This window comes from Schistocerca piceifrons, chromosome 2 (genome assembly GCF_021461385.2).
Source record: "Schistocerca piceifrons isolate TAMUIC-IGC-003096 chromosome 2, iqSchPice1.1, whole genome shotgun sequence".
NCBI classification, from domain to species: Eukaryota; Metazoa; Arthropoda; class Insecta; order Orthoptera; family Acrididae; genus Schistocerca; species Schistocerca piceifrons.
The window spans coordinates 815328394-815343690 of record NC_060139.1 but is presented as its reverse complement, the minus strand read 5'-3'; the positions used below and the strand labels follow the sequence as shown (position 1 = coordinate 815343690).

The following is a 15297-nucleotide window of genomic DNA, read 5'->3' as shown; positions in this document are numbered from 1 at the left end:
GTTTAGTTGGGGAAGAAGCTAAAATGAAGTCAACATGAAGCTAAAGGAATCAAGAGGCACAGACTTCGGCAGGCATATTACCGACACCTGCCAAAGTGCCTTTCCGTAACCTTCAGGCAGACAGTGTATAAATCACAGGACTTGTATTACTGGTATGGTCCACGGCTGTAACGAGGATTTCAGTTTTAGGGGGAAGGGAAGTGTGGCAGTATGCGCTAAATGTTCTGCCTTCCTACTAATTGATACTGAATTGGTACGTCTGTCTGTGTGGCAGAGCTGAATTAGAATAACGTTCTGAAGATAAGTTTTATGGAGGAATGGGGGGGGGGGGGTGTGCAGCTGTCTCCAAGTTGTGTACGTCCATGTGTCCCTTTTTCATTAGACTATGTTGTGCAGGAAGTTATGAAGTCATTTTAAAAACAAATATAAAAGATCGCATTTTATGCAGAACATTTCACACGTAAATATTTTAAATTAACCACAATATTTATTGTTCAACATATAATTTATGTACATATCAATCAGATGTCGACTAGACTACACGTCACACATGCATCTAAAATACTCGCAGACTAAGTTGACACTAGGCGTGGCAGCTGATGGGAGCCTCCGCATATCCCGTTTACAGTCACTCCCATCATCCAATGCGCCGAGTGTCAATTTAGTTTGCACGTATAATACTTGAACTCGAGACACAAGTGCTCTCTCCTGCACTTACACACACCATGAGTCTTCTTTGTACTTAAGAATATAAGATGGTCATTGTCGTCCATAATATTTGTTTCCAGTCTTCACATCTTTGCAGAACTCACCACATTTTCAGCGTCTGTTTCAGAAACTGTGGCTGGTTTGTGATGTCCATTACACTGGTTGCTCGCCTGGATATCCCTGTCGCACAAAACACCCTTTGAGTTTTTTGATGCGTCGTCTTCTTTGTGGTCGTTTCTGTCGCTCGAAGCGGATTCGTCTGTTGGTGAGCACTGCAACTTTTCCGAGGTACTGTCGTTTTGCGATGGAGAGCTGTCGTTCGGAGAGTGAGAACTTTCATTACTCGACGTCTGGTCAACTGGGCGGCCGACAACGCCGTTTGGTTCATCTCCCGAATTTGGAGCATAAATCGTGTCTCCGTCGACGTTTGGCTTGGGCCGACACTCGCCTTCGGGATTGCCGGAGACTAATTCGGCACGAATGGGAGCCGCAGGCTGGCAACTGTCTCGTTTCTTGGCAGCGGTTTTCTCGTCGTCGTCAGAGATGGTGGTTTTGCCGATGGCGACATCTGTTTGCGAGTTTGGGGCGTCACTCGCGTGAGAGCCATCTTGCGGCGTATCTTCGCACCTGGTCGGACGGGAGCCGCACCCGTCTGCGCCGGTGCTGCCAGTCTCGGAAGTGGCGGAAGTGCGCGGCTTCTTGAGGGCCGGCGGCGGCTGCGACGAGCCGCCGCAGGCGTCCTCCGCGGGGCCCGCGTAGTGGCGCTCGATGTCCTGCAGGCTGCGGCCCTCAGTCTCCGCCATCAGGAAGTAGACGAACACGAACCCGACGGCGCTGATGGCGGCGTACAGGTAGAAGGCGCCGTACAGAGTCAGCTGCTCCTCCATGTCCAGGTACGTCTTGGTGGATGTGAAGGCCCACACGTACGACAGCGCCGCGGCCACCCCCGCCGCCAGCCCTCGGGTTCTGCAACATATGAGACAAGGATGTTACGGCCGGTTATGTTGCTGTTGACGATACTAGAATGGCACAGAGAAACTAGTTCTTACTCCTTTAAATTACCAACTAATATAATTCTCTGTCTTCAGCGCTTTTTATTTTCATAAACTACACATTTAATGCGTTTCGGTGTAAACCATCAGCATAAATACACTACCGGCCATTAAAATTGCTAAACCACGAAGATGACGTGCTACAGACGCGAAATTTAACCGACAGGAAGAAGATGGCTCTGAGCACTATGGGACTTAACATCTAAGGTCATCAGTCCCCTAGAACTTAGAACTACTTAAACCTAACTAACCTAAGGACATCACACACATCCATGCCCGAGGCAGGATTCGAACCTGCGACCGTAGCGGTCACGCGGTTCCAGACTGAAGCGCCTAGAAACGCTCGGCCACCCCGACCGGCGGAAGAAGATGCTGTGATATGCAGATGATTAGCTTTTCAGAGCATTCACACAAGATTGGCGCCGGTGGCGACACCTACAACGTGCTGACATGAGGAAAGTTTCCAACTGATTTCTCATACACAAACGGCAGTTGACCGGCGTTGCCTGGTGAAACGTTCTTGTGATGTCTCGTGTAAGGAGGAGAATTGCGTACCATCACGTTTCCGACTTTCATAAAGGTCGGATTGTAGCCTATCGCGATTGCGGTTTATCGTATCGCGACAATGCTGCTCGTGTTGGTAGATATCCAATGACTGTTAGCAGAATATGGAATCAGTGGGCTCAGGAGAGTAATACGGAACGCCGTGCTGGATCGCAACGGCCTCGTATCACTAGCAGTCGAGATGACAGGCATCTTATCTGCATGGCTGTAACGGATCGTGCAGCCACGTCTCGATCCCTGAGTCAACAGATGGGGACGTTTGCAAGACAACATACATCTGCACGAACAGTTCGACGACGTTTGCAGCAGCATGGACTATCAGCTCGGAGACCATCGCTGCGGTTGCCCTTGACGCTGCATCACAGACAGGAGCGCCTGCGATGGTGTACTCAACGACGAACCTAGGTGCACGAATGGCAAAACGTCATTTTTTCGGATGAATCCAGGTTCTGTTTACAGCATCATGATGGTCGCATCCGTGTTTGGGGGGCACAATGGAAGCGTGTATTCGTTATCGCCATACTGGGGTACCACGAGGCGTGATGGTATGGGGTGCCACTGGTTACGCCGCGTGGGATTAGTCGAGCGGTCTCAGGCGCTGCAGTCATAGACTGTGCGGCTGGGATTCGAGTCCTCTCTCGGGCATGGGTGTGTGTGTTTATCCTTAGGATAATTTAGGTTAAGTAGTGTGTAAGCTTAGTGACTGATGACCTTAGCAGTTAAGTGCCATACGATTTCACACACATTTGAACATTTTTGCCATTGGTTGCACGTCTCCGTCACTTCTTGTTCGCATTGACGGCACTTTGAACAGTGGACGTTACATTTCAGATGTGTCACGACCCGTGGCCATACCCTTCATTCGGTCCCTGCCAAACCCTACATTTCAGCAGGATAATGCACGACCGCACACTGCAGGTCCTGTACGGGCCTTTGTGGATACAGAAGATGTTCGACTGGTGCCCTGGCCAGCACATTCTCCAGATCTCTCACCAATTGAAAACGTCTGGTCAATGGTGGTCGAGCAACTGGCTCGTCACAATACGCCAGTCACTACTCTTGATGAACTGTGGTATCGTGTTAAAGCTGCATGGGCAGCTGTTCGTGTACACGCCATCCAAAATCTGTTTGACTCAATGCCCAGGCGTATCAAGGCCGTTAGTATGGTCAGAGGTGGTTGTTCAAGGGTACTGATTTCTCAGGATATATGCACCCAAATTGCGTGAAAGTGTAATCACATGTCAGTTCTAGTCTAATATATTTGTCCAATGAATACCCGTTATCATCTGCATTTCTTCTTGGTGTAGCAATTTTAATGGCCAGTAGTGTATGTCATAAACAATATGAGAAGTTATATACAGTGCGATTTTTCTAAATGGGGACAGTCCGCAGGAAACGATCCCCATTTTTTGTTAAAACCTTATGATGACAATATTGTGTGTGTGCACGGCGTCGAAGTCCTTAGCACAATGTTTAACCCTCATCGTTGCTTAGCTTATTCAAGTCGACTTCCAACGAAGTAAACGGTACACTTTTCGATTTCTTTATTTCTCTCTATTCTTGTTCTACCACCGGCTGTGGTGGCCGAGCGATTCTAGGCGCTATAGTCTGGAACCGCGCGACCGCTACTGTCGCATGTTTGAATCCTGCCTCGGTCATGGGTGTGTGTGATGTTCTTAGGTTAGTTAGGTTTAAGTAGTTCTAAGTCTAGGAGATTGATGACCTCAGAAGTTAAGTCCCGTAGTGCTCAGAGCCATTTGAACCAAACCAACCAACGCAAAATACATGCTTACCATGAAGTCTTTCCGTGTTTACAGAAGTTTGGTTCAAATGGTTCAAATGGCTCAGAGCACTACGGGACTTAACTTCTGAGGTCATCAATCTCCTAGACTTAGAACTTCTTAAACCTAACTAACCTAAGGACGTCACACACATCCATGCCCGAGGCAGGATTCGAACCTGCGACCGTAGCGGTCGCGCGGTTCCAGACTGAAGCGCCTAGAACCGCTCGGCCACCTCGGCCGGCTTCAGAAGTATATTTCCAAGCAATTATACTAGATACTTATTTGAATGCATGGTGTCTGTTCCTTCGAAAGAACAAGAATAATTGGTAATCCTGGTTGCACAGTTGATCTACTTTCTTCAGTGCGAAGAAGTCCGACTTCCTATGGGAATCTCTAAGCAGCGAACGGAGTATAATGGGCAGGGACTGCGGATAGGTGGAGCTCGGTGGGAGTTTAGGTCGGCCGTGAGGCGTTACGCGGTAGTCCATGTAGTTCCTATCAGGCTGTGTCCCGGATGGCGCACAGTGGTTACCGCACCTGCCTAGTAATCAGGAGAGCTTCGGACCGAATCCCAGTCCGGTACACATTTTCGCTCGTCGCCCTGGTTCCGAATAACGTCTCATTGCAGCTGACAGCAGTCATCCCCCTTCAATTTACATATGCTAGATACCGCTATGCCATAGTGTTTTTATGGAAACACTTCTACATGTACTCTGACAACATCTGGTCTCTTTTCTCTCTGTCTTTTGTTACAGTGCTGCTGTCACAGTGGCATCTACGCAGGAGAAAGAGTAATGTGTTCCGTGATTTCATGAAACACTGTCGCCTATAATAGTTCACCGACCGTTCCGACGTACCTATGGTCGAGATTTCCCTATCATTATGGCAACAGTTTACCAGGACATGCTGGAACATTATATTGCTTCTCAGGTACAGGAGTTTCAACAATGCGTGATGTTACAACAAGATCACGTACCGCCACACCGGGGCTATTTGTTCGCCAGCTCTTTCCGAACAGACTCCGTACACCGAACTAAACCATTCTCGACCCCCATTTCTATCGAGTTACTTAGACGATAAAGTTCTCACTTCACCATTTCCGCCGGCCGGGGTGGCCGAGCGGTTCTAGGCGCTTCAGTCTGGAACCGAGCGACCGCTACGGTAGCAGGTTCGAATCCTGCCTCGGGCATGGATGTGTGTGATGTCCTTAGGTTAGTTATGTGTAAGTAGTTATAAGTTCTAGGGGACTGATGACTTCAGATGTTAAGTCCCATGGTGTTCAGAGCCATTTGAATTTCACCATTTCCTATTGCGCAAAGTCTCGTAGCACGAATACGAGATACTGTAGATGTAGCGACGTGAAAGATGTTGGCAAAGACATAGAATTTATCACCTAGACGTTTTACGTTCAACAAACCGATCACATGTGGAAATTCATAATTTTAGATAACATTATTGGGAACAGCGTAAAATTAGTAAAACATAGTCTTGATCACACAGACATTTATTAAAGATATGACTGGTTTCGGCCTCTAGTGGTACGCCACCTTCAGATAATGCAACATCCGGCTGATGATGATGCTTGGAACTGTGCTGACCTCAGACTCAAAATTGTCATCATCGTCAGCCGGATGATGCATTACCTGAAGATGATCTACTACTAGAGGCCGAAATGAATCATATTTTTAATAAATGTCTGTGTGATAAAGACTGTTTTTTACTAATCTTACATGTGGAAATGTGTCCATAAAATCCATCAGTCAGTAGTTGTACTCCTGACGATGATGGCGGAGCTAGCCATCGAAAGCTCGAGGATTTTATCGGAATTGATGCTGCTCGAAAACAGAAGATTTTTATCCTATACATAAAAAGCTTCGAGTTAAGCTACAATTTACAACAAACCGCATAGCTGCATCTAACAATTTCTTAAAATTAAAATTTTTGTATTTGGGGAAGACTTTATGCTCATCATATTCTTTATACTTTCGTTACTCTGGCTCACTTGATATAACTACTCTGGGTCCATCTGTTACCTGCAAACAAGAAACAAATGTTTCCAGAATGAGATTTTCACTCTGCAGCGGAGTGTGCGCTGATATGAAACTTCCTGGCAGATTAAAACTGTGTGCCCGACCGAGACTCGAACTCGGGACCTTTGCCCGCGAAAGGCAAAGGTCCCGAGTTCGAGTCTCGGTCGGGCACACAGTTTTAATCTGCCAGGAAGTTTCAAGAAACAAATGTCTCTGTAGATTTTAGTGAACTATTGCTAAACACAGCTCAATGAAAATCTCCTCCTAAATTCGTTTCCTAATTTTAGCAGTCTCCAATCCTTTGGTTTCACCCTTCCTCTTCCCCTTCCTGATTTTCTTTGCCTATCACAAAACCGTTCCCTCAAGGCAAATGGCGCCGTAGGCACTGGCACCGGCTTTCACACCTTAGTTGCACTACTACTGCACCCTTATACAAACGTATGAAAAACTGTCATCTTAATATGAAAACTGAAAGAAAAAAAGCATATATCGTCCACAGGTGTACGATGCTGTGTTTATGACAATTTCTGTGTACTAACCGCATAATCCGTAAATAACACTTCACTCTGATTTCCCACATTTCGTATTGCTGGAAGAGCTTGAGGGCGTCAAATGAAATACATTTGTTACGGAGATTAACGAATTAGTTACTCTCTTTTTTATTGTGCCTACTTCACAAATACCTGTGTTTAATGTTCTTTATTAATCGCCGTCGGTTTCGATGCGCTCAGGGTCTCATCATTAGGCCACTGCTGAACATACACACATCAAAAAAAGTTTTGCATTAACCCGGTTCCCAGAACTCCTGAAGACAGACGTTGACTGTGGATATTCTATCTCAGGCACAGTCCGTTTGATTGTTCAGAGATGTCACTAAACCCGCCCAAAGATATAAAAAACCATGCATGAGCATCGCCTATTAGACGGAGGAGGTTCCGAAAGCCGATCAGTTACAGTCATTCCACCAGGAAGGAGGTACACGGTTCGTGTTGTCTGTAGTTCAACCATGCCTAGACGGTCAATACCGTGGTTCGATGACATCCGCTTTGTTACCTTGTCCCAGGAAGGGCTCTCAACAAGGGAAGTGTCCAGGCATCTCGGAGTGAACCAAAGCGATGATGTTCGGGCATGGAGGAGATATAGAGCCAGGAACTGTCGACGACATGCCCCATTCAGGCATCCCAAGCGCTACTATTACAGTGGATGACCGCTACCTACGAATTATGTGTGGCTCGGAGGAACACTGACAGCAACGCCACCATCTTGAATAATGCTTTTCGTGCAGCCACACGACGTCGTGTTACGTCTCAAACTGTGCACAATAAGCTGCGTGATGCACAACTTCAGCCCCTACGTCCATGCCGAGGTCCATCTTTGCAACCACGACAGCATGCAGGGCGGTACAGAGGGGCCCAACAACAGGCTGAATGGACCGCTCAGGATTGACATCACGTGCTCTTCACCGATGAGTGTCGCATATGAATTCAACCACACAATCGTCGGAGACTTGTTTGGAGGCAACCCGATCAGGCTGAACGCCTTAGACACACTGTCCAGTGAGTTGCAGCAAGGTGGAGGTTCCGTGCTTTTTTTTGGTGGCTTTATGTGGCGCCGACGTACGTCGCTGGTGGTCAGGGAAGGCGCCGTAACGGCTGTGAGATACGCGAATGCCATCCTCCGACAGATGGTGCACCATATCGGCAGCATATTGGCGAGGCATTTGTCTTCATGGACAAAATTCGCGTCCTCATCGTGCACATCTTGTGAATGCATTCCTTCAGGATAATGACATCGCTCGACTAGAGTGGCCAGCATGTTCTCCAGACATGAATCGTATCGAACATGCCTGGGATAGACTGAAAGGGCTTTTTATGGACGACGTGTTCCACCAACCACTCTGAGGGATCTAAGCCGAATCGCCGTTGAGGCATGGCACAATCTGGACCAACAGTGCCTTGATGAACTTGTGGATAGTATGCCACAACGAATAGAGGCATGCATCAATGCAAGAGGACGTGCTACTGGGTATTAGAGGTACCGGTGTGTACAGCAGTCTGGACCACCACCTCTGAAGGTCTCGCTGTATGGTGGTACAACATGCAATGTATGGTTTTTATAAACAATAAAAAGAGCATAAATGATGTTTATGTTTGATCTCTGTTCCAATTTTCTATACAGGTTTCGGAACTCTCGGAACCGAGGTGATGCAAAACTTTTTTGATGTGTGTATTATTTCGGAAGCACCTAGGTTATTATGTACGTCTCCTCCTTAACTCGTGTACTCTGTGTCCATAAGGTGTTGGTCTCATTTCAAAAAATCGTAACTTGTAAACTATTAGAGACAGAAAAACTTTTAGTAGCTCCCGAAGTTTTTTATTTTGTCTTTTGTTATAATTTTGACTTGATGTGTATCAAATTGGCGACACACCAGGAAAAAATGCACGGTGTCGTATGGTACGCAGAATCGAAATCTGTGACAACAGTGCTTCGGAATTGTGTACTAGAGTACGACAGGGGACAATTTAAAAAAAAAGTATATTGTTGTGGTTGAAAAACGTCAGAGATACGGACAGTGTCAAAGATCATCCTCGCAGTAGACTCCCTTCTTTCTGAAAGCACATGTTGGCAGAGTGCAAGCTACATTTCAATCCTGCCGCCAAAAATCAATTCATCGTGCACCACGCGATTTGCTGGAAGCAAGATCAAGTGTCCGTAAAGTGTTACATCCGTCAGGGCCTTTTTGCGTACAAAGCGCAAATGGTGCAAGCATTGGAGCCAAACGATCGTCCTCTGGGGTATGCATTCGCGTGCTTCACCACTGGCTTCCACAGATGCCGACAATTACATAAAAGTGACCGATTTCGCATGAAGCAACGTTCCACATTTCTGGACATGTGAATCGCTACAACACGAGGATTTGGGGCTCCACAACACACACCTGAGCGTTTCCGTAACAGCCCGAAGCTTAACGTTTTGTGTTGTCCAATGTAGGATACTATGATAGGTCCACTTTGTTTCGGTGAGAAACCCTAATGTGAAATGTTAAACTGGACATGTTCGAACAGTTCCTCCTACCACAGATCGAAGAGCTGCAGTTGTCCATCTTGCAGCATAATGGCGCACCCCCACATTTTAATTTGAACGTGCGGAATGGGCTTAATGACATTTCCTGTGACATAAATGGATCGTTATGGTCCGATTGCATGGCCACTTCTCTCTCCTGATGTCACGCCATTAGGGTTCTTTTTGTGGGGTTACGTCAAGGATCGCATGTATACGTCACCACTCGATGACATTGCTAATCCCTGTGCACAGATTTGTATAGCCAGCAGAACTGTTGACCCATATACAGGGAGGTTTCACAATTCGTATTTCACACTTCTAGAGGTTGTAGAAGGGACTTAGTAGATCAAGTTGTGCATAGGAATCCATGTCCTGAAACGTCATCAGACGACCCTATAGAGCGGCAAATTTATAGGCCACAGCGCCTGTAAATTCCTTCACATGCAAGGTGATTCCACTATGATGTTACAAACTTTCTAGGATGACGGAGAAGGATAAATGTGTAAGTTTGAGATAAAGGTCCTTTTATAGAAATTGAACGAGTCGAAAGTTATAAGCGAAATCGTACTGATGCTTCTGAGAGTGGAGTACATGTACTGGTACTGTTGTTGCTAAGATTCTGGGGCAGGCAACTTGCAGAGGTATTAGTATGGACCAAGACAACGAAAAAAAGTCCGGTAAATGTGTTCTCTAAAATGCATACCTGAGGAGCTATGAGCACTTGTTCAACAGAGGAGATGTGTTTCACAGTAGAGAAGATGAACAAGTGCTCATAGGCCATCAGGTATGCATTTTAGAGAACATATTTACTGGATTCCTTGTCTTGGTCCATACTAATACCTCTGCAAGATGCCTACCCTAGAATCTTAGCAACAGCAGTACCAGTACATGTACTCCACTCTCAGAAGTATCAGTACGATTTCGATTATAAATTTCGACTCGTTCATTTTCGGTACAGGGACTTTTACCTCAGATTTATTCTTCTACATCATCCTAGAAAGTTGATAAAATCTTCACGGAATCACCCTATATTTACATACATTTACAGGCCCCGGAGCCTATAACTATGAAGCTCTGTGGTATCTTTGGATGTAATCCGGATATGAGTTACTATGTAAACCTTGATCTACTAAGTCCCTTCTACAACCTCGAAAAGTGTGCATCATGAATTTTGAAACACCCTGCATGTGAGGTCTGTCGATACGTTTAACATGCATGTTTTTAGATTTATGTTTCAAAGAGTGCTTTTTAAAGAAATCGAGAACTAATTGGTAAACTTTTTAGTGACTTGCAAGGTGAAAGATTTGTCTTTTTACTATGTCCAAACATGGTGAAATACACGTCGCTATTCAAAACGAAACCACGTTGCTCTATTTCTAATAGTTTATAAGTTATGAATTTTTTGAAAAGATAATGGGACTTTATGGACTCCTTGAATAGTTGTGTGAAGTGGATATCATAAAGATAAAGAGTGACAGTTATTGAACTATATGAAAAAAACTTAAATTAGTTACAAACTACGGCATAAACTCACATTATTCAACATGTAAACGTCATTACAGATATTCGGATTTAGGTTATGACGTGTTAGATATGCTTGCCATCATTGGCGATGATGTGGTGCAGACGAGTAGCGAAATTCTTTATTAGCCGCTGAAGTGTCGAAGCATCGATGCTTTCGATGACCTCCTGAATGACTGTTTTCAGTTCAGCAATGGTTTTGGGGCTATTGCTGAAGCCGCGCGGAGTGGCCGTGCGGTTAGAGGCGCCATGTCACTGACTGTGCGGCCCCTCCCGCCGGAGGTTCGAGTCCTCCCTCGGGCATGTGTGTGTGTGTGTGTGTGTGTGTGTGTGTGTGTGTGTGTGTGTTGTTGTTCTTAGTATAAGTTAGTTTAAGTAGTGTGGAAGTCTAGGGACCGATGACCTTTGCAGTTTGGTCCGTTAAGAAAACACACACACACACACACACACACACACACACACACACACACACACACACACACGCTATTGCTGTACACTTTGTCTTTAATATAGACCCATAAGAAGGAGTCGCACGTGTTCACATCTGGAGAATATGACGGCCAATCGAGGCCCATGCCAGTGGCTTCGGGTACCCCAGAGCCTGAATACGGTCCCCAAAGTGCTCCTCCAGGGCATCAAACACTCTCCTGATTCGATAGGGTCGAGCTCCGTCTCGTATGAACGAACATCTTGTCGAAATCAGGTTCACTTTGGTTAGTGGGGATGAAATCATCTTCCATAGCCTTGGCGTTCCGTTCGGTAGTCACCGTGTCATCAAGGAATATCGCACCGATTATTCTGTGACTGGACATTGCACACTATACAGTCACCCGTTGAGGGTAAAGAGACTCCTCGACAGCGAAATGCAGATTATCAGACCCCCAAATGCGCCAATTTTGCTTATTGACGAACCCATCCAAATGAAAATGGGCTTCGTCGCTAAACCAAACCATGCATGTGTATACTAATTCCCATCATGCCCCAAGGGCAATCTTGCAACTCGTTCAGAATTAATGACGATTTTATTTGATATAGTTCAATAACTGTCACCCTGTTGTTTTGTATTAGTGCAACGTGCCACCAACGCTTACTGCAGTTAAGAATTTTTTCTGCCCGGCCATCCACACAATGCACAGCCGGAATAGGCCGGGACTGGGGAGACGGGCCGTGACCGCCTAGCAGCGCGCACGCGCCACTGTGTTTCGCAATAAAGTCTCTAAATACAGTCCACTTTTACCAATCATATATGTACTTGAATTTCAACTGCCCTCCCTTTGCAACGAGTGATATGCATTCGTTTGGACTGTGGAAGGAGCGAGGCAGCGCAGAATTTACCGCGCGTTTTGCGGCCGTCTACATTTTGCTCCCCTGGGTGCGGATATAACTAGACGAACATATTCCGGCACAAAGGCTATGTGCTTTGATTTGCACCTACCGCGAATTACGAGTATCCGGTTATCGTGGCTTTTTGTGTGATTCTCCGTGATTACTATACGTTCCGCATGTCTCTCGAGTATCAGCAGTGATAGACGTCCGTGCCAGAGTTCTCCACGGTACATACGCCGCGAGAATCGTGTTGTGAAGTGTTTTTCAAGCCAGCAGACGTCGTAACACAGCCAAGCAGTTCCGACAACACGACACCAGTGCATCAGTGAGCGCCATCCGTCGACGTCTGCGCCAGTAGCTGCAGCCCAGTTAGCGCTCTACAGGTACCGTCGTCCTGCTCTGTGAGCAGCCTGGCTCTGTTTCCTTAATCTATTACCCTTTGTGCTATTCTCCTGAAGCATGGATCCTGTAGAGAAACGAAATTTAATCAAGAAAGGAGCGGTAATCAAGTCACGAATGACTAGACTCTCCACATTTATTAATAGCTCTCAAGAAGGATCCAATCTCAACGACATCAGAGTAAGGCGGTCACTGCTAAATACATGCAAGGATGAATACGACATCCAAACTCAGTTAGAGATTAACGATGTAGAAGAATCTCATGATGCGGACAGGGAGTCGTTTGAAGACTTGTGCTTAGATTTAGAATCAACGATAACGACAATGCTCTAGTCAAATGTTGTGTTACCACCTAATTCTGCAAGTTCAAGCTCGCAGAAATTTCAGTAATTTCATTACCAAAATTATATGGTAACACAGCAGAATTCATGCACTTCTTCGATACCTTTAAGGCATTAGTTGTTAGCAATGAAGCCTTAACTGATGTCCAGCGATATTATTAATAATTGTCATTTATGTCTGGCGAACCTCCTATGCTGGTTGAAAACTTACCAGAGAGTAACTTTAAGACTGCATGGGATTCAATTGTTCAAAGGTATAACAATACCAAGTTAATTGTTGATTTGCATGTAAAAGAACTTCTGAATCTGCCTACCGTCAAAATTGAATCTGCTAAGGAGTTACGGATGTTAATTAATCGGCTAATGAGAAATCTGAACGCTGTTGAGGTAATGCTGGTCGGTATTCTATTGCATGAAATATTGCTCTCGCACATTTTGCTGCATCACATTAGTGTGACTCTGAGGAAACAGTGGGAATGTAAAACAGCTGACATCACATTTCTGCTTCTGAAAGATTTGGTGGCATTTCTAGAAACCAGCTGTCAGGCGTTAGAGCTCATTCATCCAGACAAAATGCTGCCCCAGTCCCGGCAGCAGGCCGCGAAGTATACTAAGGCAGAAGGGTACAGTTCGCGACGTACATTTCTCGCTACTGCTCCCGACTGTGCGTTCTACAACTCAACGCATAAGTAGGTGCCCTACGTTCAAAGAGAGCGACACTGCTAGCAGAATAGACTTCGTGTACAGACAAAAACTTTGTTTCAACTGTCTGGGCTCGAATCATAGGCAGAAGGAATGCCGTGCTGGCAGCTGCCGTATTTGTAACAAGCACCACAACACATTATTGCACAAGGAACAAGCCAGTAACAGCGACAGTAGAAGCCAAGAAACGAATGTACAACAACAGCAAACATATCGCACAGTGAAAGATCACCAACGTGCATTAGTATTATTATCTACTGCGCTTGTAAACATCGCCGACAAAAATGGGAAGGTGTACAAATGCAGGGTACTTCTTGACGGTGCCTCACAAATGAACTTTAGCTCTAGGAGCTTGGCAGATCGGATGGGACTACAGCTCAGTCGGCATACGATACCAATAAGTGGCATCAGCGATGTTCAATCGGTAGAATCATCGCACGTTTGCAGTGTGTACATTTCCTTTAGAGTTGCTGACTACGGCACACATGCTGTCTGTGCATCACTACCGTGTATAACAGGGCGACTCCCAACAGCAGCCCTTGAATCCTCCACCTGGAAACTTCCTACGTATCTAAGGTTAGCTGACCCTTCATTTAACAAACCTGGTGAGATTGATCTTCTGCTTGGAGCATCGAGCTTTTTTGATGTATTGCAGCTTGGACAACTGAAAAGGGATCACCTCCCAACCTTACGGGAAACATCATTTGGTTGGATTGTGTCAGGAAAAATACCTCCTCATTCAGTTAAGTCCAATGCTCGAAGAGTACTGTCATACCTCGCACGCAATACCAACCTTAACATTCAGGTCGAAACGTTCTGGCAGCAAGAAGAAGTGAAGTATGTTTCTGTGCACAAGAAAGAAGAGCGATTGTGTGAGCAGCATTTTGCGAAAACCATTCAGAGGAATGCAAATGGCAGATTCGTGGTGAAACTACCAGTGAAAGATAATCATGCAGGACTAGGTGAGTCCGTAAACAATGCTACATGCTGCTTACAACGCTACAGCGACAGCCAGAATTAAGGGCACACTATATCAGTTTCGTCCGCAGCTCGTGGTCGTGCGGTAGCGTTCTCGCTTCCCACGCCCGGGTTCCCGGGTTCGATTCCCGGCGGGGTCAGGGATTTTATCTGCCTCGTGATGACTGGGTGTTGTGTGCTGTCCTTAGGTTAGTTAGGTTTAAGTAGTTCTAAGTTCTAGGGGACTGATGACCATAGATGTTAAGTCCCATAGTGCTCAGAGCCATATCAGTTTCATGAGAGAATATGAAGACTTGGGTCATATGTAACTGGTGACCACAGATACGGAGAAATGCACATATTACATGCCACATCATGCAGTACTTAAAGAATCAAGCAATACGACTAAACTTCGAGTAGTGTTTAATGCCTCAGCAGAGATATCATCGAACAATTCCCTCACAGATTAAAACTGTGTGCCAGACCGAGACTCGAACTCGGGACCTTCGCGGGCAAGTGCTCTACCAACTGAGCTACCCAAGCAAGACTCACGCCCCGTCCTAACAGCTTTACTTCTGCCAGTACCTCGTCTCCTACCTTCCAGACTTTACAGAAGCTCTCCTGCGAACCTTGCAGAACTAGCACTCCTGAAAGTAAGAATATTTCGGAGACATGGCTTAGCCACATCCTGGGGGGTGTTTCCAGTCGTGCTTTGGTAGCTCAGTTGGTAGAGCACTTGCCCGTGAAAGGCAAAGGTCCCGAGTTCGAGTTTCGGTCCGCACACAGTTTTAATCTGCCAGGAAGTTTCGTATCAGGGCAGACTCCGCTGCAGAGTGAAAATCTCATTCTG

At 46.0% G+C, this 15297-nt stretch overlaps 1 protein-coding gene across 1 annotated transcript in view; it reads right to left on the bottom strand.

The window, feature by feature from the left end:
* Nucleotides 1-465: 465 nt before the first annotated feature.
* The window catches only part of LOC124775891 (facilitated trehalose transporter Tret1-like), a 349558-nt gene continuing 334726 nt past the window's right edge, over nucleotides 466-15297 (bottom strand). Inside the window, exon 10 of the mRNA XM_047250726.1 lies at nucleotides 466-1674. Within this exon, the coding sequence (XP_047106682.1) occupies nucleotides 792-1674 (883 nt within the window). The 3' untranslated portion in view covers nucleotides 466-791. The remainder of the gene's footprint in view (nucleotides 1675-15297) is intronic.